Here is a 26,564-nt window from a genome sequence, read left to right on the forward strand (position 1 = left end):
CTGAAATGAAAATATGCCCAAATATTCAAAGCTTGTCTGTAAATAAAACTCGAAGAGCCTGTATGAGTGTGCCTGGACGGAATACATAGAATAAGGAGAAACATTAGAATATAACAAATTGCTTTCCTACGCCTTTCACATTTAAATTCAGGACATGTTTAAGGTGGAGAATGGCAATGCTGTTAGAGGCGGTATCACACCATGTATAAGATAAGGCAAGGAGTTTCAAGCTAGACCAGGGGTAAGCAGAAGTACAGGGGCTCTTTAAAATATCCTTTATCATGCTTGTTCAGCGTTTTGCGTTTTCTGAATGCCGGAAATAAACGCACTCCCGTTTCCAAATTCCGTGTTTGATTCTTATGGATATTTAAGGACTATCTTACCTCAGCAAAATTTAAAAACGTGTATGTATAATTACTTAAGAACGGAATAATCTTGGAAGGCCTTTAATTTATCTCTTGTTCATTGTGAAATATGTGGTTTGAAAATTACCACTGATAAATTATCTTTGTGGTTTTTCCTTTCCGGCGCATTTGATTTGCTTTCCGATTTGTATGTTGTAATGTTACTACAGACATTTCACAATGTGTATGAAGCAGTAAACATAGGCCTACGTAGGCATTTCTGTCACAGAGAAAAACTCACATTTTCAGTTTACCAGCCAAGGCTTGTTGTAGGTAGTCTATGGACCAAGCACAGTGTAATTACAAGCAACCAAATTTCTTTTATTTCATATGAAATTTTACGATAAACGTAATTGTGAAAGTATGTTTTAAAAATTCTGATGCATTATGATTAACTAGTGTGTATTTATTTTCTATGTGTCTGTGTGTGTGATGGTGTAACAAATCCAGAAAGTCTGTCACTGAGGCTCGCTATGATAAGGCGAGCATCATCTATGTACCAGCAAAACAGAGCGTTTCGTGTCTCTCATATTTTAATCTCCAGAGCACAAAATATGCACACTGGACAGTATCGGTATGATGGTGTACCTCAAACCCTTTTAGAAATAAAAGTCTGGAAAGATTGAGAGAAAATATTTAGAAATTTAGCTCGAACCCGTTAACATCCGGGGAATTTCCTTGCTTACAACGGCGAGCACATAGCTCAGAATAAAAAAATTGAACCTAGACCTTAAAAAGTAATTACAACTTTTAAAGACGCAGCTACTATAGACCTGTAGGGATTTGTTGCAACTCGATCGACTGGTACAGACATCTATATTTTCGGCATGAAAATTTGTTTTTACTTGTTACTGTATAGATAGCAGCACTGTTGTTTAATTTTTGTCAAACTAATCACAGACGAGTTATTTAATTTTAAATTAGCGAACTTGAGCTTCACGTAGCGTTTTGAACGCGACATTTTCTCGTAGCAGCTCGTGTGTATGTGTGGATTACATGCGTTAGCTCAACTAGGTATTTTGTATAATGTGCATAACACGTCAACATGGTCCCTTTGGATTACTGTATGGTCTTAAATGAAGCTGAAATTGGGTGAATGAAATAATGTAAATCGAATATTCACCTACCTTCGACTAATTTTCTTAAAAAAAATATTATTCATATTCTTGACCCATCACAACTATTTGTAAAGTTGTAATTTTGCGATGATGAAATTAAGTTTCATTTGAAATTCCAAAATTAGCAGTGGTGAACAAAAACGTCGTGCAGGTTTGAGGCCTACTTGTTGCCTCGTCGAGGTTATTGTTAGAACTGTGCAGTCATAATTCATGGCGGTTTGTGTAATTGTGCACTACCAGCTGGCATGGCGTGGCAGGATGCAAACAGTGTCTTGATTGTTGATTTACGTAAAGTAGTCGTGAAACGCCGCCCATTCTCAGGTGCTAATTGGAGGAACTAGATAACAAATGACTAAATCTGTTATTTGTCACTTAGTTTGCACGGTATTTAAATAAACAGTGTTCCACTAAATCGATAGATATTTTCAGTACTAGACAAGAAAACAAATGTAAATAAAATAAGAAAAAGTAATGAAGATTTCTGTCTTCTGGGTTATTGCGCTGTGTAGTCTGGTCGATGTTAACCAACGTTTCAGAGGTCATACTGCCTCCGTCATCAGGGCGATGAATATTCATCGCCCTGATGACGGAGGCAGTATGACCTCTGAAACGTTGGTTAACATCGACCAGACTACACAGCGCAATAACCCAGAAGACAGAAATCTTCATACTCACCGCTGTGAGAACCTCAAGTCTTACAAGAAAAATAATAATGGGCAACTCTGCATTGTACTTCTAAGAATGTAGATTATTTCACACTCCTGATAAAAGAAAATTATGATCATAGAACCACTTCCATTTAAGAAACGATGCAAAAGAATGTTATTATTAATATGAGCATTTTATAGTAAGTCTTTTATAGCTCTGTAGCCCCCTCGAAACGTAATTTTATGGTTTTGTTTGTTCCAACTAATCATCCAGGAAACAACAGTTCCTGCTTTCCATCGTTTCCTGCATCTTTTATATCATATTTGTATGGTAAAGACAACTCAATTGTTAAATGCTTCTCTTCAAAAATTGTCTAAACACAACTGCAATACAAATCTCCGTGTGTAAACATGTTTTAAATTCAGTACATACATTTGAGAGTAAAATTTGTTTGATGAAACAAATCTGTGGAGAAAATGCTGTAGTCAACTTTGCGGACAGAACTTACACTGTCACGTTTACGTCGTTAAGTTGTTATGCTTGAGTAGTTTGGTTTACAAACTGCCCGCACTTGATATCGGCTCGTCGTTGTGTCCCACAGTTTACTAACTCAGCTGTTCGAGATGTGTATCCGCTTTAAGTCTGATCATATTTGCGGTCATGACACACACGAGACCTACCACGTTTGGAAAAACACCTGTGAAATTCGCTGCAAGGCAGGTAGCGCAGGTATCATTTTATTCTGTTTAAAAAAACTGGGTTTTTAAAAATCATTTTCGACGAGATTCCTTCTTCACGTTTACGCTCCAAACTACTTACTTACCTGCACAATTCAGATTACACTTTTCCTCTTGCTTTGTAATATGATTCGGATATTGGTCATTATTGCGAGTCAGATGTTAGCGATATATACTATACGTATTTACATCTTATATGAACACTTAAGAGTGTTTTTTTAAATTACGTTCTAAAGTTGCTTGTCAATGGTCTCTTTTCGTTCGAATATATTCTTTCAAAATCCAACTTACGTTATCATTCTAAATTACCCCCATTTCACAATGAACCTAAAATGTCAGCAGTTGCACTTCAGTAGTAAAAATTATAACTAGTGCTAAAGCATGTCAATACATCTCGTAGAGGATACTGAGATGTACCACGCGATATGAGAGGATGAAAGTTAGAAAGTAAAGGCAAAATTTGTTATAATTTTATGACGTCGAGATAGGACTTCCTACTAGTTACGATCATTGGTTTCTATAATCTATCTTAAGCTAGGCGACAGAAAAGACGAATGTCACAAGAATATACATTTCTAAATTCATCGTCTTTTGCCACGACTAAATATATATCATACGATTTATGCCACTGAAAATAATAAATTATTTTATTAACTGTGCTTACAAAAGTAGATCTAGTCTTGAGCGAAAATTAATAAAGCAGATTGATAATTTCTCTTACAAATATAAAATTCTTTCGTATTTTGACAGTGTTATAATTTACTCTGCCCAGCCAGTAAGAACAATTAAGCTTCTCAGGACAGAAATTTAATGAATTTTCAAAACGCATTAGATGCCTGCCACTGAAAATGAACACAGCATAAAGATCTTAATATCTTCGGTGAAAAGTTCAGTGGTGTTGATGTTGTTATTTTTCTTTAATAATATTTTAAGTAGTGTAAATTAGTCCTTGAGAAACATCTTTCAATCAAAGCATTCTTCATAATTACGCCATAATTACTTTCTTACGCAGGAAAAAACTATCATGAATCTTAATTGTCTGGAATATAGTCCACAGCTGGAGTGTTTTCCTTGAGGGACTACAGATTTCGTGGGGCATGCCGGTCAGAACAGCCGAACCCAGTCATAATTCGAAACGAGTGCATCTCCGCCACATAAGCTAAAACTCTGCAAATGCTTCCACCTGCTTCGACTGAATAAAAAAAGGAAATTAAACGCGGTGCTGTTTCACATATCACAAAACAATTGTTATAAAAAACAAGAAGATTTTGAGATAGAATTTATTGATTATCCAACATGTTTCGACTTTTAAAAGGCGGTCTTCAAGGGTGGCATCTTATTACAACGCATCCAACTCAGAATTTAAACAATGTTCATGTTATATGTTACGTATCAAATTCAAAATATAGCCATATCTCTACAATGACATTCACTATAATTGGAATTAGTGTGGATATTTGCTGTCTTACAAGTTTTCTAAAAACTGGTTCTGAAAATTAAAGTTTCCAGTAGTCACCAAATTTGGTTACGTTCGGACGCTAGGGACTAGAGCGCAGCCTGGCGGAGAGCTCACCCGCGGGTCTACTACTGCAGTCCGCGGTAATGGTTCCAATCATCGCCCGTCATTACAGGAAGGGCCTTCCGCAGTGGCCGTGGGAAACACACTTAACTACTATACAGGCCATAAATCTAAACTTGACAGCTTGTATTATAGGTTTGTGGTGTCTCAGCCATTATTCTGTAACCCACTGGAATGTGGATCCGTTTAGATATTTGCTACAACGTTTGTGTGCCTGATGTAAATATACTCTGACGATGCATCCTTCATTGCAGTTTTGCTTCAGTAGTCAAGCGCATATATATCATGTCAGCAGTGTGATTACTTTTTATTTAAGTTTAATATAGTTTTCTTTACATTTTCTCAAAGAGGATTAATTTATATTTCTCTGCCCTGACGGTTCACAAAATGGGCATAGTTAACAAGCAAGGTATGAAAGATAATTAACGTAAGGTTGTCTTGCTAATCTGCAACATTTTGTCCTGTGGTCTGTGTGTGTACAATATAGATCATTTGTAATCCAATTTAGAACAGACATTCAGAAGATTTGGAAATTCAATAGGTTTAATATAATATAGAAATTTTCATTATACACTAAGTAATCGAAGTGTCGATTAACAATTTATAGGCCTAGTAAATAATCCTTAGGTGTGTAAAGTAACTGATTGGTGTTACGTAGTTTCTTATCGGCCAGATTGTATGTGAAATTACAAATACCCTTTATCTAAAATTGAAGACAATATATTGCCTATTGCTTTAGAAGTCTTCATTACATTTTTAAAAGTTTCTGTAAAATATTAAGATCCTGGTAGAAACATTTACAAGGCAATTTCAGTCAACTAATACAAATGTCAAATTTTTTAGACCTGCTAGCCTATCCACCATTTCTTAAAGATTTGTGGGCCGCAAGGTTACATATAAAGAAGAAATATTGAAAACTTATGAAAATGTATTACAAATGATATTAGCTTCCTATTGCAAACAGGTTTACATAGGCCTACTACTCAATAATATTTTAAAACGAAAAATTAATAAACGATAAGACTACTGACACTGCTTTTGAATTAATATTGTTTTATCAGTATGGGGTTTATTTTCTGTTGCGATTCGTAGGCATCCATTCAAATGTTCGCCAGTCAGATACTTCCTATTTCTTGTTTCAGCATTTTTCATTAAACCGCATTAGACCCGCCTATGATTTGCGTTAGTATTTTATTGTGAACGGTTCAGTCTCAAAAATTAACAAAGTACCAGTACCGCAACACGACCTGGGGTAGATACTAACGAAAGGTAACGACGAATTGGTTATCTCACTGTGTTACTGATGTGTTAATGTATGCCTACAGGATTATCATGGATAGTATGGTCCTTTTGCATGCAACTAAGGAAATTAAATGCGTTGCTGTCCCTGCAAAGTCTTCAGCATGCAGATAGGTTGGAAATAGCCAATAGACAGTAGAGACGGCGTTGTTTGACATTATAATAGCAATTAGGTAGACTTGTTATATATATATATATAGTACACTCAAATATCACGGCTTCGCATGACGTCTGTGATTTTACTATGACTATATACTTTATAGTTATATTATGGGTATATTTTATTTTCATTTGTTTATTTTATTAATTCTTATGTTGTGATTAGTGGAATTAAAATGAGCTGGCAAGACGTTACAATGACTTGTTTAAGAAATGAAGTTAAGCGAAATTCAAAATTTAATATTCTGGCTTTCAAGTGCCAAAATAGACGAAACTTAGTATCGTTTGTTTAAACTTTTGGCTAGTTGTCATGTTTTATATTTATTAAGTTCTATTCGTACTATTTATTTTTTGATAACGCTATACAATAGCTAGCAGAAACTGTGTAACACCCACCAATAGACCCATGACTGTGTGCTACGACCTCGGAAGTACGAGCTGTAGACATTATTATGACGCCTAGAAATAGTGATGAAGTCGAGAAAACATGTCGGGAATCCTCATTTGAAAGCACTAAGTCGGGTTAACCGAGAAATTCTATCTGATACAGACAAAGAAGGAAATTCTGGACACTTGTATTCGGGATATCCCGGTTAAAAATTTCGACCCGGAGAGCGGCTATCCTGATTAAGATGCATTTATGATATTCATCTCTCCCTCCAGGCAACTGCCGAGATACTACCTAAAATTAGACCAGAACCGCTTCCTTCTACATTCTTTTCAATTCGTTATTCATTAATCATCCTATCATTTGACGCTGAATAATCTGAGGAATTGGAAGCGTCTAAAAACAAACCAAGAATAAATAAATAAATTCGTAAAAAATAAACAAACGATACGTGAGATAAGAACCGGGCTTTATATTTTATATTCTCATATACGGTCTCAGCTGGTGATGGTGTGTGTACTAATTTTAAGTTTTATTTTCTTCGGGCGTTGAAAAACTCTAGGAAGTTCTTTTCCTGCCCAGCTTTCAACAAGAGCACAGTTTATCACAGTGCTGTACCTAATACAATGAAATTGGTAGAAAAAAGACAAAATTGTGCAATAAATTGGGGCCAAATTTTCAGTTCTCAGTAGCCGTCTGTGTCTGGAAGTTCGCTATGCCATTCCTTTGTCGATCACGTAGGGTTTATCGTGATTTATACGCCGGGAAATACTGGACTTGACTCTTACAATAAACAACTTTTATTCGCCCTTTCCTTTATCCCACAATATTTTATTTAGTCCTGCCCTAATGATAGTCATTCCTACATTAATCACGTGGCAAAAGTGAATGAGGCTTGAGAGAGAAAGGAAGAAAGAATGAAAAAACGCCAAGGATTTGTGTTATATAAAAGCAAAATGTACTTATTTTCTCAGTAATTATTTTTAGACATAATCAATACAAAGAATGTTATTTCATCGCTTACGATCACTTCATATGCGAAGATAATGTGTCCTCTTTAAAAGTTTATTGCACGAATTATTTAAATGAATAAATTTACCACTTTCCTTGGATATTTCATACGTTGTTTCATACATTATATTTGTCAAAAGATAGGATATTATCGGATTTGTGTTATTATTTCGCGACATTTTTAAAATATTGACGTTTATAAAACATGTACACTATCTGGGATTAATAAATGTAAACGAAATTCTAATCGATTCCCATATTGTCCAAATATCTGTAAAATAAGTTACATTATATTAATATTAGGGCTGTGGTAATGGCTCATTTTCAATCCAGCTCCTAACACTAAAAGGACAACGCCGAAGCCACGTGCATTCAGAAAGCACCTAAATATTCTTAAGAATCTGGCTATATTTCCCGGCCATTCCCTTTGGTTTTGCAGCTTGTGATCTTGGGATAAGACAGGTCACTTAAGACATTCATATTTAATGTTGTAACATTCTGACCGTTCACTATTAACAACTATTGTAATAGACATCAAGAAATGATTGTGTGCCACAACTAGATTAATAAATAAACTGACCAGAATATATTTTACTTTAAACTTTCGAATATCCATTTTCGTACTTGGAAAATCAACTTCTAAATGCCATGAAGTTATGTCGATGCATTTATTTTGCAGAATTATAGGTAATCATAATCTTTATCAATTATTTCTATTGTGGTATTCCGGGTTGTGATGCCATATAGTGTCGCCAATGGTTACCAGCGCTTAGAAGTAACGTATCACCTCCATCTTAAGGGTAGAATAATTTATAAGACAGCTGACAATCAAATTCTTTATGACTTGAACGCGGCGACAAAATGCTATAAAATCTTCTCGAGTGACTAGCCGGATCCAATGACATTATTACCTGATGATGTAGGTAGTGAACGTCTCTGGAACGTTGAACTACGGATCCATATTGACGCGGCTAGTCGCCCGAGAAGGTTTTATATCTCATGAAGTAAACTTTGCAAAAATCCAAAAGACCATAATCGGCAACTTCATCGCAACAAACGGGGTGTTCATTTCTTACGCTATTATTTACATGTTGAATGAAACTTACACGTGATTTTTGAAAATATAGAAATAGATATATCGAAAAGTGAGAGTAAATATTGAAGTATAAAACGAATCTTCAAATATATTGAGAATGTAGGCCTATACTGCAAATTGAATTTTTGAATAAGAGAATAAAAGACAAAAATATGACTAACCATAACAAAGTAGCCTCCACTGAGTTCCGGTTCAAAAGCAATGAAGCTTAATAATAATTTCATAATTAAATGTTGTTCTTCGGTTTGTTGTTCGTGGACTTACTCGCTCAAACTCCATTGGCGCTGTAAATAATTGTCTTCGGATACGACTAGAAATTATTTTTATATTGTCATCATGTTAACCATCGCACCAAACAACCTCACGCTTCGCTTTAGATAATTCCTTCAAAGAAGACACAAAAACTTGTTTAAAGTCAAAATTTGCGTGGCAAGGAACTTGATTGATGAATGCACGAAGGAAATTTGCAAAGGGCGTGTTTTTTTTTTGCAACAAACTGCACGCATTGTGAGCGTCTCTTATTCATATTTAAGTACATGTAACTTAATGAACTAACACGAGCTGTGAAGGACGAGGGATTACCACGGAGCAGGCACTTGCATCGTGATGGCTGCAATGAATATTCATCAAACAGATAATGGTTATCTGATTGGTAGAAACAAGTAGACCAATCAGTATGGTGATTCTAACTGTAGTTATAAATAGGCAATTGCTTTTAAAATATTAGGTACCTATAAAATATGTTTGTAAGTTTTTATACATGATGCTTTCCAAAAGTTATGTAGTCCGATTAGAAGAATACAAATAAATCGACTTTATTATACGATTTTAATAAACATTTATGTACTAAACAATTGTTTAAATTATTTATCAGAAAATGACATCTGTATATTTATATAAATTAATAAACTTCATTCTGCAGAGTTCCTTTTAAAAGCGAAGAGTCGGTCAACAGATTAAAAATTTCTCCAACTATCTGGGACTCTGCCCTATTCTAAGCCAGATTAATTCAGTCCACCGTCATATCCTATTTCCTTAAGATCCATTTTAATATCATCCTCCTGTCTATAACTAAATCTCGCAAATGGTCGTCTCCGTTCATACTTTTTCAGCGAAATTCTGTGTGAATTTTCGAATCCCACATGCGTGCTAAATGCCACTCCCATCTCATCTTCCTTGAGTACCTTAATATTATTTGGTGAAGAGTTCCTGAATTTTCACCTATTTCATATGTACTTTATCCTGTTAGACCAGAGATGACAAAATTCTGTCAATAAAAAGTTATTTTTCTTCTCGCTCATTTTCCCTAAAATAAATTCTCATTTTAAACGTAATGCTATGCAATGACTCATAAACTTTCAGCATGACGACGATTGTCGAAGGAGATAAGGCAGCCTACAACTCAACCACGCAATGACCGTGCGCGTGAACGCGACCTCCTTCAGTTCAAGACATTCGCCTACTAATACATCCACAAATTTGCGATTAGACTCGCCATGTGTCGGCTTTACTGAACCCTCATGGCATGACTGTGTCATTAATGGAATCCTTCATCTAGATATATTTTGTTCCTGTTTCTTAAGTAGCCACAATACTTATGTTAATGTTCAACATAGAAAATAAATTAGTTGTTTATTGTTTTACGTATAAAATGAAACACAGGTAGTTGTCAGTCAAATTACACGACGTACAACATCGTTCGATGCGAGAATGACAAGTATTTTATGAGGGGCCATTTGTTTACCTTATTTTTTATTATTATAACACCGATTTTCTTGGGTTAAACCCGCAACCCCCTGCTTTCCTGGTTGTTGCTACAAGATCTCTAGTAATAAATAAACTTTCTTACTGTGCGTCCTGTTAACAATTGCCTAGGTTTCTGTACTTCGGTGATGTGAATAACTCATTAAAGCAGAAACCATTGGTTCTTGTTATTCGGTATTCATCGATATTTTCTGCGTGTACACAAATTGAGAGCAGTGGATACATTAAATTAAATGCGGTCATTGGCAAAACAACGGAACTCGAAAACATTAAATTCGCTGTAGGCCAAACCTTACTGTCAAGTGTCTTTTTGAGAATGATTATAATTTGAGGACTCAGAAAGTAAATAAATGTTACTTAACGGTTTTTCTGATCTACAGGCTCTTCTTATCTGACTATTACAAGTGAAATTTAGTCGTCTTGAAGTAGACATCATTTAGGAGCCTGTTTACATTTTCTAGAAGCATACAGTAACAATTTATTTCGATGGAACAGGACAAATAAATCGCGAGTAACTGATTAATATTTGATAGCCGAGTTCTACATATACACCGTTTGGTAGGAGTTCCTTATTATCACTGAGACGCATTACAATATAAACAGAAAATGCAGTTATATTAATTTGCGATTAAATAAATAATGTCCTCCGTTGAGTTAACTGGCCACCATTTCTCGATGCCTACTCCAGAGGCGCGGTGTGGCGATGTCATCAATTAGTGCCGAGTCTAAAATAACTTTTTTTACTGATTGATGTGTGACCGTGTCTTGGCATCGGATTCACACTTGATATAGAGGTTAATAAATAGGTTATTTATAATTACATGGCATTTTTATAATTCTGAATCTGCTGTGCTCAAAACAGGAGAATCTAGCATCAAAAGACATTTAAAATTTCATAACTGAGAAATTAAATCTGAAAGTTATTTGTATAAATTAATAAATAACTCGTTAATTTCAATTGTGGTTTTTAAATCACAAATTGTTATTCGAAATACTGCATCAGCTAAAATTTGATAAAAGAAAATAATTAATATGTTTTATTAATACCTATTCACAACAGCTTACATACTTAAAAGGTTTACCTAATGTCTCGACAATTGCGTAACTTTGTCAATACTTGTAAATGTCCGAATATAAACCCTAGTACTGAAAAGAAAGGTTTCGAGATTTGGAACGCGCAAATTTTAGAATAAGTGCCATTAAAATATTTCTAATGCACGTATAATACAAATCAAACATGTTACTTCAAACAGAAGTAACTTTTCATAACACGGCTTTTGTATTTGAAAATGCTATTAGAATTCGAATCTCAGAACCATTTTTTCATAAATATAGGTAACTACATAAGATAGTACAATTTTGGGGTTAAAGGGTGGAAGACAATGATGACGAGATTTATAGGCTGGCGTGAGCCTATTTGAACGCTACACAATTTGTAAACAATGTGCTTACTACGAAACTCGCCTAAAAAATTGGAGCGAACTGTTTAATTATTGAACCCACTTATTTAATACTTCATATTCTAGTATTTGACTATCCAGTGAGAAAACAGGATGTTCTCATCCTCTCTTCACCTTGATTTTATCACTTCGCTGATGTACAAGTTCACAAAGCACTTAATATTGCATTCTCGTCAAATCAACTTATTCTTCCTCTCCTATCACGAATTAGGATCAATGCTCTGTTGCGATTCAGAATTAGTTATTTAGACATTCGGTATAAACCACAGTCAAAGAATCGGGTTACTAGAAGCAATACGTTCACCGGACAACACAACATAATAAGACGCCGGCATAATCTATGATCCGAGCGGAGTTCGAACACGCTACCTGCATAAGAAAGCACAGCACACAAAACGTGGGCATACTGAATGACCCAAGCAGAGTTCGAACATATGATCTCACGGTTCAAACGAAACAGTACCATACGCGCTTCAAACAGCCCGACTACATTGGCTACTGGCCTCTTCAGCGTTTCAGAATTACAATATTGATTCTGAAATCGCAATATTAGAGAACGCTTAATAATTTGACGGGTCATCATATATTGATCACTGTTGCCAAAGCAATCGCCAGCTACTGCTGTTACTAGAACTGAATACACCTTGAATGAAAAAAAAAAAAGGAAAGAAAAGTGAAACGCAAAGGATGTTGGGTAAAAGTTGTACCCTTGCCCGCCCAGTAGTCTGAAACCTATCAGTCGCACGCATGCACACACATACTTGTAACCTAGATACAGTCAGCGCTGCCTCTGCCACCAGCTGAACAGTCGCCCGGAATTCTGTTACACACGCGGACACTTCGAGACCGGACAGCTTCTTCTTTCTCCCTGGATGTGCACACACCACCGCAAGCTAGCATTGTACTCAACAACTTGTGTGGGGAAGAACTTTTAGTGTAGAATCAGGGGTCTGCGCCGTGAAGACCCAGCAAGCCAGCGTATATAAGAGAGCCTCTCGTCCGGACACCAACCAATAAATATTAAACGGGAACAAACAAATGGTATCTTTTCTCTCTTTCTCACTCGTTCTTCTTTCATTCTTACTGTCTCTCCTTATTAGTTGTCAGTTTGTTTCTATAGATCTTCCTTTCTCCATCCTCTTCTCCGCCTTGATCATGCGATCCACCTGTCCACCTCGCTCTCAACTGCATACACACAGCGTTGTATGTGAATTGCAGTCCCTCGCCAGCAAACACGTATCACTAAATCCCTGCTTGACGTTCTACAATCCATCTTCTTCAGTTCCTCCAGTCCTCCGCCCGCCTGCTTGTTCATTGTCCGATTGTATATCATTTATTCAAGTCCCCGCTCCATCTTTCTTTGTTTTCTTCCGTCTTTCGTTTATCTTTCCTTCAGTTCGCATACATTGAGTTTATTCGATGTGTGTGTGTGTGTGTGTGTGTGAGTGCGTGCGTGCGATTATAACGTTCCGTTCTGTCGTTTCACGTATTGAGGAAACTACATATGAAGTTACGCAGTCATCTATCAATTGCAAGGAGATGAAAGGAAAGCACGAAAAAAGAGGAATTAGTAAAAGAAAAATATAATAATCGAAAAAGTTAAGATAACCCGATGCATGGCTCATAAACCAACTGTCAAGCACGGTTTGCTGCTGTCGGTGAGACCGGGGCCAAGACGAACACTTCGCCGGCAGTCGACGGCCCACCTCCCGCCCCGTGACTTCGTTTACATCCCCAGCCGCACTTCAACTAAATTCAACACAACCTGTTTACACTTTTTCGGGGGTTCTTACAACCATCCTCTCCCCATACATCTCTCTCGTTTACCTGTTTCATTTAAAAGTCGAATGACTGCATGTGGTCAAAAGCTGCCTTTTCCTGTGACAGGATATTTTATTCTTAAGGCTGGACGCTCAGAGAATGGGATGGCTTGGAACGGGGGAAGAGAGAGCTGGTCCAAAGCACGGAGGAACTTGCCAAGAAGGTGAAAAAAGGGGGAGAATTGAGTATTGAAATTGGATGGACAAAAATCCTCTGAACCACGAACGAGAGACGGACATCCCTTAAGGAGAAGAAAATACAAGACGACAGAAATAATTACGACGACATCGACCAATAAATAACACCCTCTACCTTGCTCGCCCTCCCTCCGCTTGAAAATCTCTGACACCCTCCAAACTATCCCAAAAAGACACCACAACAACTTAAAAAGACGATCGACACAGGGAAGGTTTCGCTGGGGGCTGGATAAATGGAAATTGGGTTGCGTAACTTACGTCCCGTTGTCTTCTTTCTTAATAGTTCTGCAGATTCTGAGAAGGGACTGCGAAGAACCGCCTCATCAGAAGCACATGACTTACCCCCATTTCGGCGAGGAAAACCAAACCACCGCTTCCAAGATGAGACGCGTCTGATTCCCCTCGTAAATCGACCAACGTGGGCGTTAAAAGGTGCAACCCACATCCCCAAGAACATGCAGGAATTTGTATAAAACAACCTGAGCTGAACGATGCCTAAGATCCTCGCAGGTGTCAGCATCTGTCGTCAAGAAGAAAGACAGCTTAGTCCACGAGTTTTATCACATTTCCGGCGATAGGCCAGTCCACTATCGTTTTTAGGGAAGGGCAGAGGAGATTCTAAGCTACAAGAATATGCATGTAATTAGAAAGAGGAGAAAGGCGAAAGACAAAAAAAACCCCGCAAACTCTATACCGTGTGCTGTTATCAAACCGAGAAACTTTTTAGAATATCTTATTTACTGAGTTTGTGTTACTGGAAGAGCGCTGTGAAACTCCAATGCTCCGTATTCTCCGTCCTTAAAATTTTCATCTAGACATGAACTTAGTGTGAAATACTTAAGGCTGTTTGTCTGTCCTTTTCACGAACTAGTATTAGACTGCAACGAACAGTCTAAAATCACTAAATAAACACGGAAAGAATTGGCACCTTTTCCTCCATAGAACTTTTTACGCGAGCGTATTTTAAATTGATTTATTCCTAGGTCGTGGTTATTGTAAATTTGTTTTAGATTCGGTTACTGTGGGTTCGGGAGGTGCATGGTTGTAAGCCAAAAATTCAACCGAACCTCAGGGTAATGTAATTCGCGTGGATCCACGTGCAACAGTGACCATGACGATCGCGAGTTCCAAACCTATAAGAAATTCTGTCGTATGCAACAATACGTTCAAATTATACAAATAGGTTTAGTTTATTTTATTCAAGCTAAGGTTGATAATCTGAGTATTCAGAGTTTTCCCTAATGTTTTAAAGGATTGTAATTAGAAGCATTTCCTAACAAATTCACGAATCACTATCGGCCAGAACACTACGAAATCGTTGCAATGAAAATTCGTTACACGTTAGAATAAGTACAAAAAAATAAACCCGAATAATCCTGGCAGAATCGGACTGCAGACGTGAAATTATATCTTTTAGTGAATTTTAAATTGATATTTTCTAAAAAAAATATCAAGGCAAACTGAGTTATTTGATAAAATATTGATATAACGTACTTGTAAGTACAAGCTTGTGTATTAATACATTGATTGAAACCTTATGAGAGGAACCTTATAATACCAAACTGCTTTTCAGGCAGTCCAATTTAAACAACCATATACGAGGTGCGATCGGAAAGTTTCTAGACTGCGCCTATAAAAACCCGTACACTTATCTCAGGTATTAAATTCATCCATCACCCTCGAAGTAGTTCCCCTGGGAGTGAACACAACGATCCCAGCGCCGCTGCCAAGCCTGGAAGCATCCCTGGAAATCTTTCTTTGTCAGCCTGTCAAGCACCATCTGCGATTCTGCCTGAATCTCTTCTATCGTCTCAAATCTCCTTCCCTTTAGCTGAATTTTCATCTTTGGGAAGAGGAAGAAGTCACACGGCGAATAAGGAGGGTGCGGGATGACGGCCATGGTGTTTGAGGCCAAAAACTGCCGAACTTTGAGGGCGGTGTGCGCTGGCGCGTTGTCATGATGCGTCGCATGTGGAGTTCTTCCTTTAGAATCAGCTGACAGCTCCCATAGCCTATCCCAACAATGTCGCACAAGTCGTTGATGGTACGACGTCGATCTTCGTGAATGGCCTGCCGAATCTTCGTAACATTTTCGGGCGTTGTGCTCGAAGATGGTCGTCCAGAACGCTCGTCATCATCGACAGAGGTTCGGCCATTTTTAAAACGTGAATGCCACACAAAAGTTTGTGCACGACCCATTGCGGACTCCCCAAATGCTTGCTTTAGCATTTCATAGGTTTCCGTAGCCGTTTTGGTGAGTCCTTGGCAAAATTTGATGCACACGCCATTCCGAAATCGCAGGAGTGTCGGTGTAATGCACTACCAAAACGCCCGTAACTAAGAAACAAATGCTAATTCGATGATGCCGGCTGGTACACTGATTCACTATAAATGTAGGCCGCACCCCCTAAAGGCAGCAGCTTGTACTACATCCGGTTCGCCCGCTTTTGACACAGTCTTGAAACTTTCCGATCGCACCTCGTATTTTAATAAAATTAGAATAAAGCAGTTACATAAATAATTTAGTTTGCAATGTACAGCTTCCAGTGACGTTTTGCGTTCCTCAGAATAAAATAGCAGGTCTATATGCAGGAGTTAGACTGAAGTATAGAAGATTCATACAGCTACAGGCGGTACGAGCGAATACAATAAATGGGCAATATTAGGAAGATGGGGTTATTTCTGCAAAATTATGGTAATTTTAAAGGCAGTTTTAAAACAATTTGGGGTGGAACCCTACACACCGAGTAGTTTTCTGGTCTTCAGTTCTTCATTCGTTACAAATGCAAATTAGATTCTTGGGTTAAGTTTGTAAGGTTTGGGAATTGCTGTCGTACCAGGAAGACACCTTCACTTTCTCTCTTCCCTGCTGCACGTACCCTGCTAGGGGACCACGTAACACACACGAAGAGGGAGGAAGACTTAACCAGTGAATCTTAAGTGAAATTAGGTACAGTTTAAGACAACGTTATATAGCCTATTTTAATTTTATAAGATGGAGGCGTATAGCGGGTGGAGGCCGATACGAGGTGCGGGAATTAAGATAAACCATAACTAGGAGTGAGAAACAAGACAAGGGAGAAGCAACGACTGCGTTTACCCTACACTGGGTAGTTTCACGATGGAATTCCTTTGTAGATTGGCACTGGGACAAATTAAGAGAAACCTATTACTTATAGATAATGGCAGTGACACAAGGACACACAGGACATAAACAGCGCTCGAGGAAATACTTTTGACGCATAACTAACAGATTAAAATTATTCAAAATTCGTCTGCTCGCTAATTCTATGGCATGTTAATAATAATAATAATAATTAAACAGTGGTATTAATTATTATTTTTATTAGCTATATGCAGAAAGAAAGTTGTGATTTTATCACAAGAACATTCTTGTTAAATTTTACTAAATTATCTGTCTTACCTCATTTAATTTCAATATAGTTCCATTGCTATTTGTCTACAAGCAGAGTATCCTCGGTGTTACTGTAAGAAACTTCGACATGAGTGCTTAACGCCTTTTTTCTGGCAGAGGTTCAGCAACGATCTCCACCAGAACCCAGCGAAGATTTTCGTGGTTGTTCCCTCGTTCCTTAATTTCCCCGCCGAAACAAGCAACTCTGTTCTTGGCGCCGAGGAACCCAGGGCAGATTTTGCGGAGTTGAAGCCTCTACCCGTGCACAATCTTCTCGCCAAAACAAAAGTCTTTCGTCTTGTCTTCGTTGTTCTGCCGCGCTTAGTTTCCGAGTTACAGCAACCATCATTATTGGGACTCGAACTCAAGAACTATCCTCTGAAGTTTTCGTGATTTTCTTAAGTCCTTTCAGGGATAGAACGCTGTAATAGCCAACAACAGTCCCCTGCCATTTTCTTACCTATTCATCATTGTCGATAATTTTCCTGTGTCGTTCGACAAAAAAGAGACTAATAAACTTCTACGTGTGGTAATAACAATAATAAAAAACACACAGTAGGTGGAGGAACTATTGGCCATGGCAGTTGTCAGCTAGGCGTAATAACTATTGTGTTGTGGTCAGTAATGCAAGTCGAGAATCCCTTAACAGTATTACCATTGCATCGGTTAGGGCACAATAACAAACATGATGGACATCGGCTGTTATATTAAGAACAGATTAAGGTTTAGAAAATATAATTTGAAGATCTGTTCCAGCATTAGTCAGCAGGTTTATGTCATTAGTCCCAATTTGAGAGCATGTCGAAACGTTTGACATTGGCATTTAACGTTTTAATTAAAGGGATGAGAATACTGAAGTTTCTAAACCGATACTTCATTAATTTTTCTCCTGGTCTGTCTCATGAACCTCATACATAACTGCATAAATTCAACAAAACATTAATATTCGTAGGCATTCATGAAACATGTATGCGAATGACACGAATTTATAATACAAAATTGCTTTTCAACGGTTCTATAAACATCGGACTTGAATAAAAGCAAGAAAAGTCATGATTTTAAATATTATATTTGTTGGATTTACTGCTGTCAGACTGATATACTGTAATAAGATACGGCCACTGTTACGGCATGGCAATAGTCGTTTCATCCGCTCTTTGCATACATCCGCCATCTTTTAATGAAAAATAGAAGCATTCCTTCTAGATGTGATGGCTCAGCTGGTAAGGGTAAACCACTTCACTATCATATAAGAGTCCGTGGCACGCAGATTACCGTCCTGTATTGTTGATGTTGTCGGATGCAGTCTCTGTCGAAAAACAGAGATTTACTGCCGTGCAAAATTAATGCAGTTGAATTCGGGAATACAGGTGACTAGAACAGCCTATAGTATCCGCCAAAATCCTTCTTTAATCATTAACACGGTCTCACAACTCTCACATTTGTAGCCAACACAACGTTACTAAATAATGTGCAAAACAATTTAGATGGGGCTTACTGAGGGTACAGATGCTGGTTCTGAAGATGAGCGACGTCAATCTAACAGAGCGGATTAGTATAACGGTAATGCTCTGCATGTCGAATCTTGACCGGATTATAGAATAGTGACAGTTCCTCCGAGTGGAATCTGCAAGCTGAGAAAAAAACACAAAAGAATGAAAAATTCGTATTGCATATTATTGAATGGGGCTGAACTTCGTGCTTTAAACAGTTGTGTTTAACCAGTCAGTTCTCAATCTGAAACATTCATGGATACAGAAGACGGGATATTTCAGTCAATAGGTGACTGTGTTGGCCAGAATGTACAAATTAGTAGGGAAATTCTTTGCTTGTGGCGGCATTCATAGACATGTAACGTTGTAGTAATATTATCCTTCTAATGGAAATGTTTTGATTGTTTTCTTCAGACTATAAGAGGAACATTAAGTCACACAAGTGAAAGTGTTTGTATAAAATGGAAGCAGAAAATGAGGAACAGCGGATACGACCGATGAACTGTGAATTAAAAGTTTTAAGCAGATCAGACGGTTCGGCAATTTTTACTCAAGGTAGTAAGTGGTTGATTACAGTAACGATACATCTGTTGTTGGCTAATTTCATATTCCAACTGCAATAATGTAAATTGAACTGTAAAAGCAGATTGTAAGAAACGTGGTTACTCTCCTGTCCACGTTTTCACTACGATCGGTACGGATAATTGTTAGGATTCACTATCATAAATATTCACTGTCAAAACCAAATTCCCCATCAGGTTAGTTACATAAGACTGTTATTAAATTTAGTGTGCTGAAAAACAAGGAGTGGTTACATAATTGTCATTTTACCTGAACGCTTATCATGTATCTAGAAGTGCAGCCTAATTCAAATCATCATAATTTATCTAATGCATTAGGTTATCACATTATAAAGGAGTACTGTAATTTCTGTCACACAGTAGGGCATGAATTGGAAGGAAGTTGGACAATACTAAAGTGTCCCTTAGACAATCAGTTACACTGTTGTAAATAATGGTGCACATTAACCAAACTGAGAAGTGAGTCTTGTTGACCACTCATATAATAAATACATTTTTGATTCTTCATTTAGGTAGCTTCTGAGTGATGTGCTGGCTGTTGCTGATAATTGAATATGGGAAAAGCAAAGTAGTTGATGTTTTGAACAATGGTGTCTTTCATAGCATTTGGTTCAACTTGCTTAAAATTGTTGAGTGATTTAATATATGCCTCACTCATCTTTTGCTTATAAATTTCTGAATATGTGTGCTGGACAAAGATTATGAAGTATTCCATAACTCTTCCCTGCTCGTAATGATTCAAATAATCAGTAATCTAATCATCCTAGTGCCCATTCACCTTCTTTAAATTTAGGGCATAAAAATATAAATACAAAATAAAATAAAACTGAAAACTAATAAAAATGTTTGTTGCTTGAATATTCATCAAGAATATTCCTCTTTAATTATTTTTAAATTATAGTTATTATATATATATATATATATATATATATATATATATATATATATATATATGATCTACATATAATATGTGTATTAAGCATTAGGTGTTGATTCACACCATTTCACTGTTTATTGCAGGAGACACTGCAGTTGTAACTGCAGTATTTGGACCTGTTGAAGTAAAGCCACAGCGGATATTGATAGATAAAGCATGTGTTGAAGCACTTTACCGTCCTAAATCAGGCCTACCATGTAAGTAAAGGGCAACATGAATATAAACTTGAATGAAATTAATGTACTGATTGCTTAGTGATATTAATAGTTATGGTTAGACAGTAAAAATTATAATTTGTCTTTTGTTCACAAAACCCTTGTACCAACCAAGAACTGATTATTTACTTGGTGGATCCCTCTGGTACTTGTACTAAAATGCCTTTTCTGGCCTGCATACCATTTTGTGATTGTGATGAATGTAGTGTTACTTCACAGCCAGAATACACGATAGGCTGTAATCTGCACAGCACATTGAAACTTTTTGAGTTGATCTTTACATTTGGTACATATTTGAAACTGTACCTTAGACATGCTCTTAATAATAAAGCATTAAAACAGTTTTAATCATTTATTACTCTGAACAGTTACAATTACAGTTATTATAAAGTTCATTTACAGACAACTGTGTGTGTGTGTGTGTGTGTCTACAAAATCGGTTCATTTATTTTCAGATGTCTTGTAACTTTAGAACTTGAGAATAGGTTTCCCCATCATTAAGTAAAGGTTTGGGATTCAGTTGTGGTTCATTAAAAAGTCGTCCAGGCAAGAAAATTTGTTCATACCTTTTTATCCTGTACTTCCTGATTAACATTTCAGAGATTAGTATTTCAAATTAAATGAGTTAGTTAATCATGAGCATGAAATTACTAACAGTGGTCACAAAATAACTCGGAGCCTGTATGACTGTTACAGATATGCTAGTGGGAGGAACACTAGCATGCTCAGACAGACTCTTTGCTGTCTTCAGGACAATAGAATGGACCAAAAACATATAAGTGCCGCTCATGCGATTGATTTTCTGTGAATTTATCTTGCTCCCCTGTGCCCATTCCATATTCCCTTCCTTTCTTTCAGTGACATAGCTGAAGCTTGCAGTTATGATGTGGCCACTGTACTAGAAGCTCAGGATCAGTTCTATGTATTTTCTAGGTGTACATGACAGGATGCATGAGTCACTGCTTCGAAACACATGTGAAACTTCCCTGCTTGCTACCCTTCATCCGAGAACGTCAATATCGATCATAATACAAGAGATGCAAGACTCAGGTGGAGTAAGTAAAATTTTCTGTGTAATAAAACTTTGAAATTTATATAGTTATGCAATGATGAAAGGAGATAAAGTTAATATTTATTATATGTACTCCAACATTTATTTTGTTTATTAAACTCCTTGGACAATCAGAGTAGAACCCCAGCATTTCAGACACTACTGTATCTTTGCCTCCGTCATCAGGGATAGATTGACATCCATTTTAGTTTATAGTGATATGGATTGTCTTTGGAAGATTTCATTGCATTTTTTTAACCACATGAGCTTAAAGTTTTACAGTGCTGAAAGTAGATAGAATTATTTTATTGCATTGGAACATTGTTACAGCTCTTGGCATGTGCAGTCAATTCAGCTTGTCTTGCACTAATGAGTTCTGGGATTGCAATGAAATTTTTAGTTGCTGCAGTCAGCTGTATGATCAGTCAAGAAGATAAATTACTGATTGATCCAACCAACAAACAACTTAAGGTATGATGTGTTCAGCCTATGTCATTATATAGGACATTCCTGATTGATACACAATATATTCATTACTGCTTGATAAACTCCCCCCCCCCCCCCCCCCCCCCATTGTCATACCTTGAAGTTGCAACAGCGTTGCTCTCGCATGATAACAGTGATGGAATAATTGAGGTAGAGATAGGAATTTAAAGCTTAATCAGAGCTTATTCTTGGATGATTCAAGAGAATATGTATATTTCAAGTATTTGAGGGCTCTAGATTTTCATTCAGTATTGAAATGAAGGATGCAGTTGTGGGAACATTGTGGTGGTTACACAATGTTGAATGAACAAGTCTTGCAGATCATAATGGGATACATAAACTTTCTTTCTCTGGTTCTGGCGTCCTCTCCCAGGGTTCAATTCCACATTGTATCTCTGCCACTCCTTTCTCTCTTAATAAAATCTTGACCATTTTTGTCAGCTATTAAATAAAAATCTGCAGCCATTTGAATGTATGTACAAGTAAGTCAGTAAAATGTTATACTGCACATCTTGTCTTGCATTCAGAACCCGAAGGTTCATCAACGACTTAACCAAAGCCCTCCACCGGACCCTGTCCTGAGCCAACAAAATCCAATCTCCTTCAACTCCTATCTCTCATAGATCCTGCCTGAGATTATCCTCCCATCTACGTCAAGGTCTCCCCAGCAGTCTCTTCCCCTCAGGCTTCTTAACCAATACCCGGTGCACACCTCTTGTCCCATCCATGCGCGCTAGATGCCCCGTCCATCTCATTCTTCTCAACTTAATCACCCTGACAATACTTGTGGAGGAGTACAGATTTTTAAGCTCATCATTATGCAGTTTTCTCCATGCCCCATCGTCTTCTCTCCTAGGCCCAAATATCCTCCTCAACACCCTATTCTCAAACACCTGCAATCTGTGTTCCTCCCTCTGAGTGAGAGACCATGTTTCAGACCCATACAAAACAACAGGCAAAACTATTGTTTTGTATACTTTAATTTTCAGGTTCCTAGAAATCAGACGGGAAGACAAAATATTTTGAACGAAGTTCTTAAGCTACGAGGCTCGTCCACAAAGTAAGTTTCCCTGGGGCCGTTTACAGAAACAAAACACAATTTCATGGAAATATTTATTGCAACAGATACAGCAAGTGTCCAGCTATTTTTCAACATATTCGCCACCGGAATTGAGACATTTGTCATACCGTGGGACCAACTTTTGAATACCTGTGTCGTAGAAGTCTGCCGCCTGGGATTGGAACCACTTTGTGACAACCATCTCCGCCTCTCAGTCATTCTCAAAACGCTGACACTGACCGGACAGGAATTTTTTGAGGTGTAGGAAAATATGGAAATCACTGGGAGCAAGGTCCGGGCTGTAGGGTGAATGATTAAACACCTCCCAGCTGAACTCCTGCAGGAGACTTGCTGTCCGTCGAGCCGTGTGCGGCCTAGCGTTATCACTGACCGAACTTCACAGTCGGCGGGAGCTGGAATAAGAACCTCCATCTTCAACAGCTGCAACGATGCTACTGTGAGAACGCGGGAAGTACCGTTAGTGCATGCGCCATGCTACGTCATTGCTCTATCACGTACGCATAGTCGCTTCGCGCAATATAAGGTTTGCTAGCTGTGGGACGAGTGGGAAACTTACTTTGTGGACGCGCCTCGTACATATTTTTATCTGTCCAAATGTATATTCTTAACTTGTTGCACCGTACCGTGTCTCCTGACTATTTTATTGTTTTTCTTTAAATATTTTACATTTACATTTTACATTTGTTTTCCCCTGCAGGACAGCAAAGCAAGTTTGACGTTTGTGTTTGATAGTGTTAAGAAGAACACTGTTGCTTCCCATACAACTGGAAGTTTCACCCAGATCCAATATCAAGAATCTCTTATGAAATGTAGAAATGCAAGTGATAATATATTCAGTTTATATAGAGACATGGTCAAGAAATATGCATCAAGAATATAATTCTGTGTTTCTAGTTTGTGCAGAACATAACAGGTGTAGAAGTAACTACCTTTTTACAGTTTACTTACCAAAGGTTTTCACATTTGGTGGAAATGTTTTCCAGACTATTTAATGTTTATGAACGGTACACTCATACTACTTTATGTTGAAGCATTCCAGCGTGTTTTGTGTTTCCAGCAGTTGACAATAAATCCAACTACAGTTGTTTGTGTAGATGGATTTGTTATCAGTCGCTGGGAATAGCCATACATTCTGATGATTCATATTTGAATATAATACTAAATTACAGTCCATATGAAGTTTCATATCATGTGCAAACAGAGAAAACCATTGTTTTCAAAGTTACTGGATGTGTATTTAATTTTCATGCTTCTTTGACAGATATTTGTGTAACAATGTTCTTGTTTTCATCTTCAATTTTGATTGGTAGATTTGGGTGTGATGTGAAGTGTAGTGGAATACAACTCCATTGTTCTGCAACTGAGCTAAAGGGTGTAATTGCAAATGTTGTATGGAAACTGTGAATTTGGGAAGACAAGAATTTTAAGATTGACCTTATGGAGATACTTTATAGGGATCTGAAGTGGCTCAGGATCATGTCAGGGCTTTGATATTAGAAATATCGAACCTTTGGGTTTTGTTAATGTGGTGCTTAGGGATTTGATTGAATACACACTCTAGTTCCTCATAAAAGCTCTTGTTTTTATCATGATTATTTTCAGTTGGTGCACGCATACCCAGAACAGTGAACTCTTAGTATTGTGTATGGTAGACTATCACCAACAAACTGTATCCTCTTAATCATTGGTGTGGTACACTTACATGCAAAAAAGCCTGCCCGTAAGTGATCATCAGTATTCTTATTTCCATAGAAGAATGCAAAATTATCAGTGCCACCCTCGTCCCATCTGACTTCCTGTACTCAGCAAAATATCTTATATTTTGCTAATTCAAAGAACCTAACATTCAGGGTTCCAAATCTTGTCCATTTTCTGTGCTTAGGGCATCCCAAAGAATCTATCCAAGGCCCTGTGTAACATTCCATAAAATTCTATAAAATTACAGTTTTTTATGGTGTGGAGTTGTTAGCCCCTGCCTAACCCCCAAGATGGAGGACCACCCTTTGTGGGTTGTGCACGACTGTTTATTCAGTATATTGACAGCTACATTTATACCTAAAGGCCTTCTTCTTCATCCACAACCTGTAGATATGCCATAACATTGTGATAAGGAACCCACTTAACATGTTTTTGTTAGTACTGTCAAATAAAAATACTGCAGTTGAAGTTATTTTAATGGGAGAATAAAATTGGTTCTTAAAATTTTTTAACATTGGATAGTTTTCTTGTAATGAAGCATTTTGATAGATAACATAATCTTGAGATAACTAACATCATGGAGCTTGAAAAGCTAGTTAATCAAGAAATTCCCGCTTTTATGGAACTCAATGTTCTTTACCATGTTCACAAGGGCCTGCCACAAGTCTCTATCCAGAGCCATATGAGTGAAATCCACATCCTCAAACTCTATTTCTGCAAAGTCAATTTTAATACCATCCTGTCTACATCTAGGTCTTCCAAGTGAGCTCTTACCTTCCATGTCATAATTGGAAAAGTAATAATCATGTTTAAAAACTCTGTACAGGTAGTCTGGTTTAAGACTGTGCCATGAACTTTTCATTGCAAAGCCACCAGTCTCTACAACTAATTTTATGATTGTATGCCATAAAACAATTCTGTGTGTATTTTCAATTTCATTCAATTCTTACCCAGTAACATGATTTAATATGACGAGAAAAGATAATGGTAATAAAACTACAGATTTCTACAGTATATGATTTATATTATTTCTGCATCTTTTTCGTAATATTTTTGTATCATTAATATGGCCTGCAAATCGACGACATTAAATATTAATTTTAATACAGTTTCTTTTGTTTGTTGTTAGCAACTGGAGAATGCAGTGTAAAAAAATGATGAACTGTTCAAGTTGTAAGCATAACAAATCTTAAAGACCTACATAACAGAAGTAAGAAAGATTAGTTTCTTGCATATTATGATATACTGTACTGTAGATAAGTCATATGAAGAGAATCTATCTTCAGTCTTCACACTTATTTCATGTGTAAATGAGTAGTCAGCAAAAATTAACATATGACATCATGAGCAGCAAAACACACAGGACTTGATATAAGCCACACATGGTGTGTAATTTATCTTACATAAGTTAACAAGAAAAATTATACATATACGAGGTGCGATCGGAAAGTTTCAAGACTGTGTCAATAGAGGGCGAACCGGATGTAGTACGAGCTGCTGCCGCTAGGGGGTGCGGCCTACATTCATAATGAATCAGTGTGCCAGCCGGCATCATCGAATTAGCATTTGTTTCTTAGTTACGGGCGTTTTGGTAGTGCATTACACTGACCCTCCTGCGATTTCGGAATGGCGGATTTTCATGAACAAATCAAATTTTGCCAAAGACTCGCCAAAATGGCTACGGAAACCTATGAAATGCTAAAGCAAGCATTTGGGGAGTCCGCAATGGGTCGTGCACAAACTTTTGTGTGGCATTCACGTTTTAAAAATGGCCGAACCTCTGTCGATGATGACGAGCGTTCTGGACGACCATCTTCGAGCACAACGCCCGAAAATGTTACGAAGATCGACGTCGTACCATCAACGACTTGTGCGACATTGTTGGGATAGGCTATGGGAGCTGTCAGCTGATTCTAAAGGAAGAAC

At 37.3% G+C, this 26,564-nt stretch overlaps 1 protein-coding gene and 1 long non-coding RNA gene across 2 annotated transcripts in view; one reads left to right on the forward strand and one right to left on the reverse strand.

The window, feature by feature from the left end:
• LOC110827317 (uncharacterized) overlaps positions 1 to 12,961 on the reverse strand; it is a 55,531-nt gene extending 42,570 nt beyond the window's left edge. The window contains exon 1 of the long non-coding RNA XR_002542270.2: positions 12,425 to 12,961. This is a non-coding gene — a long non-coding RNA (uncharacterized LOC110827317). The remainder of the gene's footprint in view (positions 1 to 12,424) is intronic.
• Positions 12,962 to 18,897: 5,936 nt separating this feature from the next.
• Rrp46 (exosome complex component Rrp46) lies at positions 18,898 to 25,652 on the forward strand. Its single transcript, XM_022058881.2, has 5 exons — positions 18,898 to 19,144; positions 20,191 to 20,304; positions 21,256 to 21,377; positions 21,704 to 21,844; positions 23,638 to 25,652. The coding sequence occupies exons 1-5, from the start codon at positions 19,051 to 19,053 to the stop codon at positions 23,818 to 23,820; spliced, it is 654 nt and encodes a 217-aa protein (XP_021914573.1). The 5' UTR covers positions 18,898 to 19,050; the 3' UTR covers positions 23,821 to 25,652.
• The last annotated feature ends 912 nt before the right edge of the window (positions 25,653 to 26,564 follow it).

The sequence above is a fragment of the Zootermopsis nevadensis genome, unplaced genomic scaffold, assembly GCF_977971745.1.
Source record: "Zootermopsis nevadensis isolate Lab colony 2312 unplaced genomic scaffold, Znev_1.0 Znev_ptg000013l, whole genome shotgun sequence".
In the NCBI taxonomy this organism is placed as follows: domain Eukaryota; kingdom Metazoa; phylum Arthropoda; class Insecta; order Blattodea; family Termopsidae; genus Zootermopsis; species Zootermopsis nevadensis.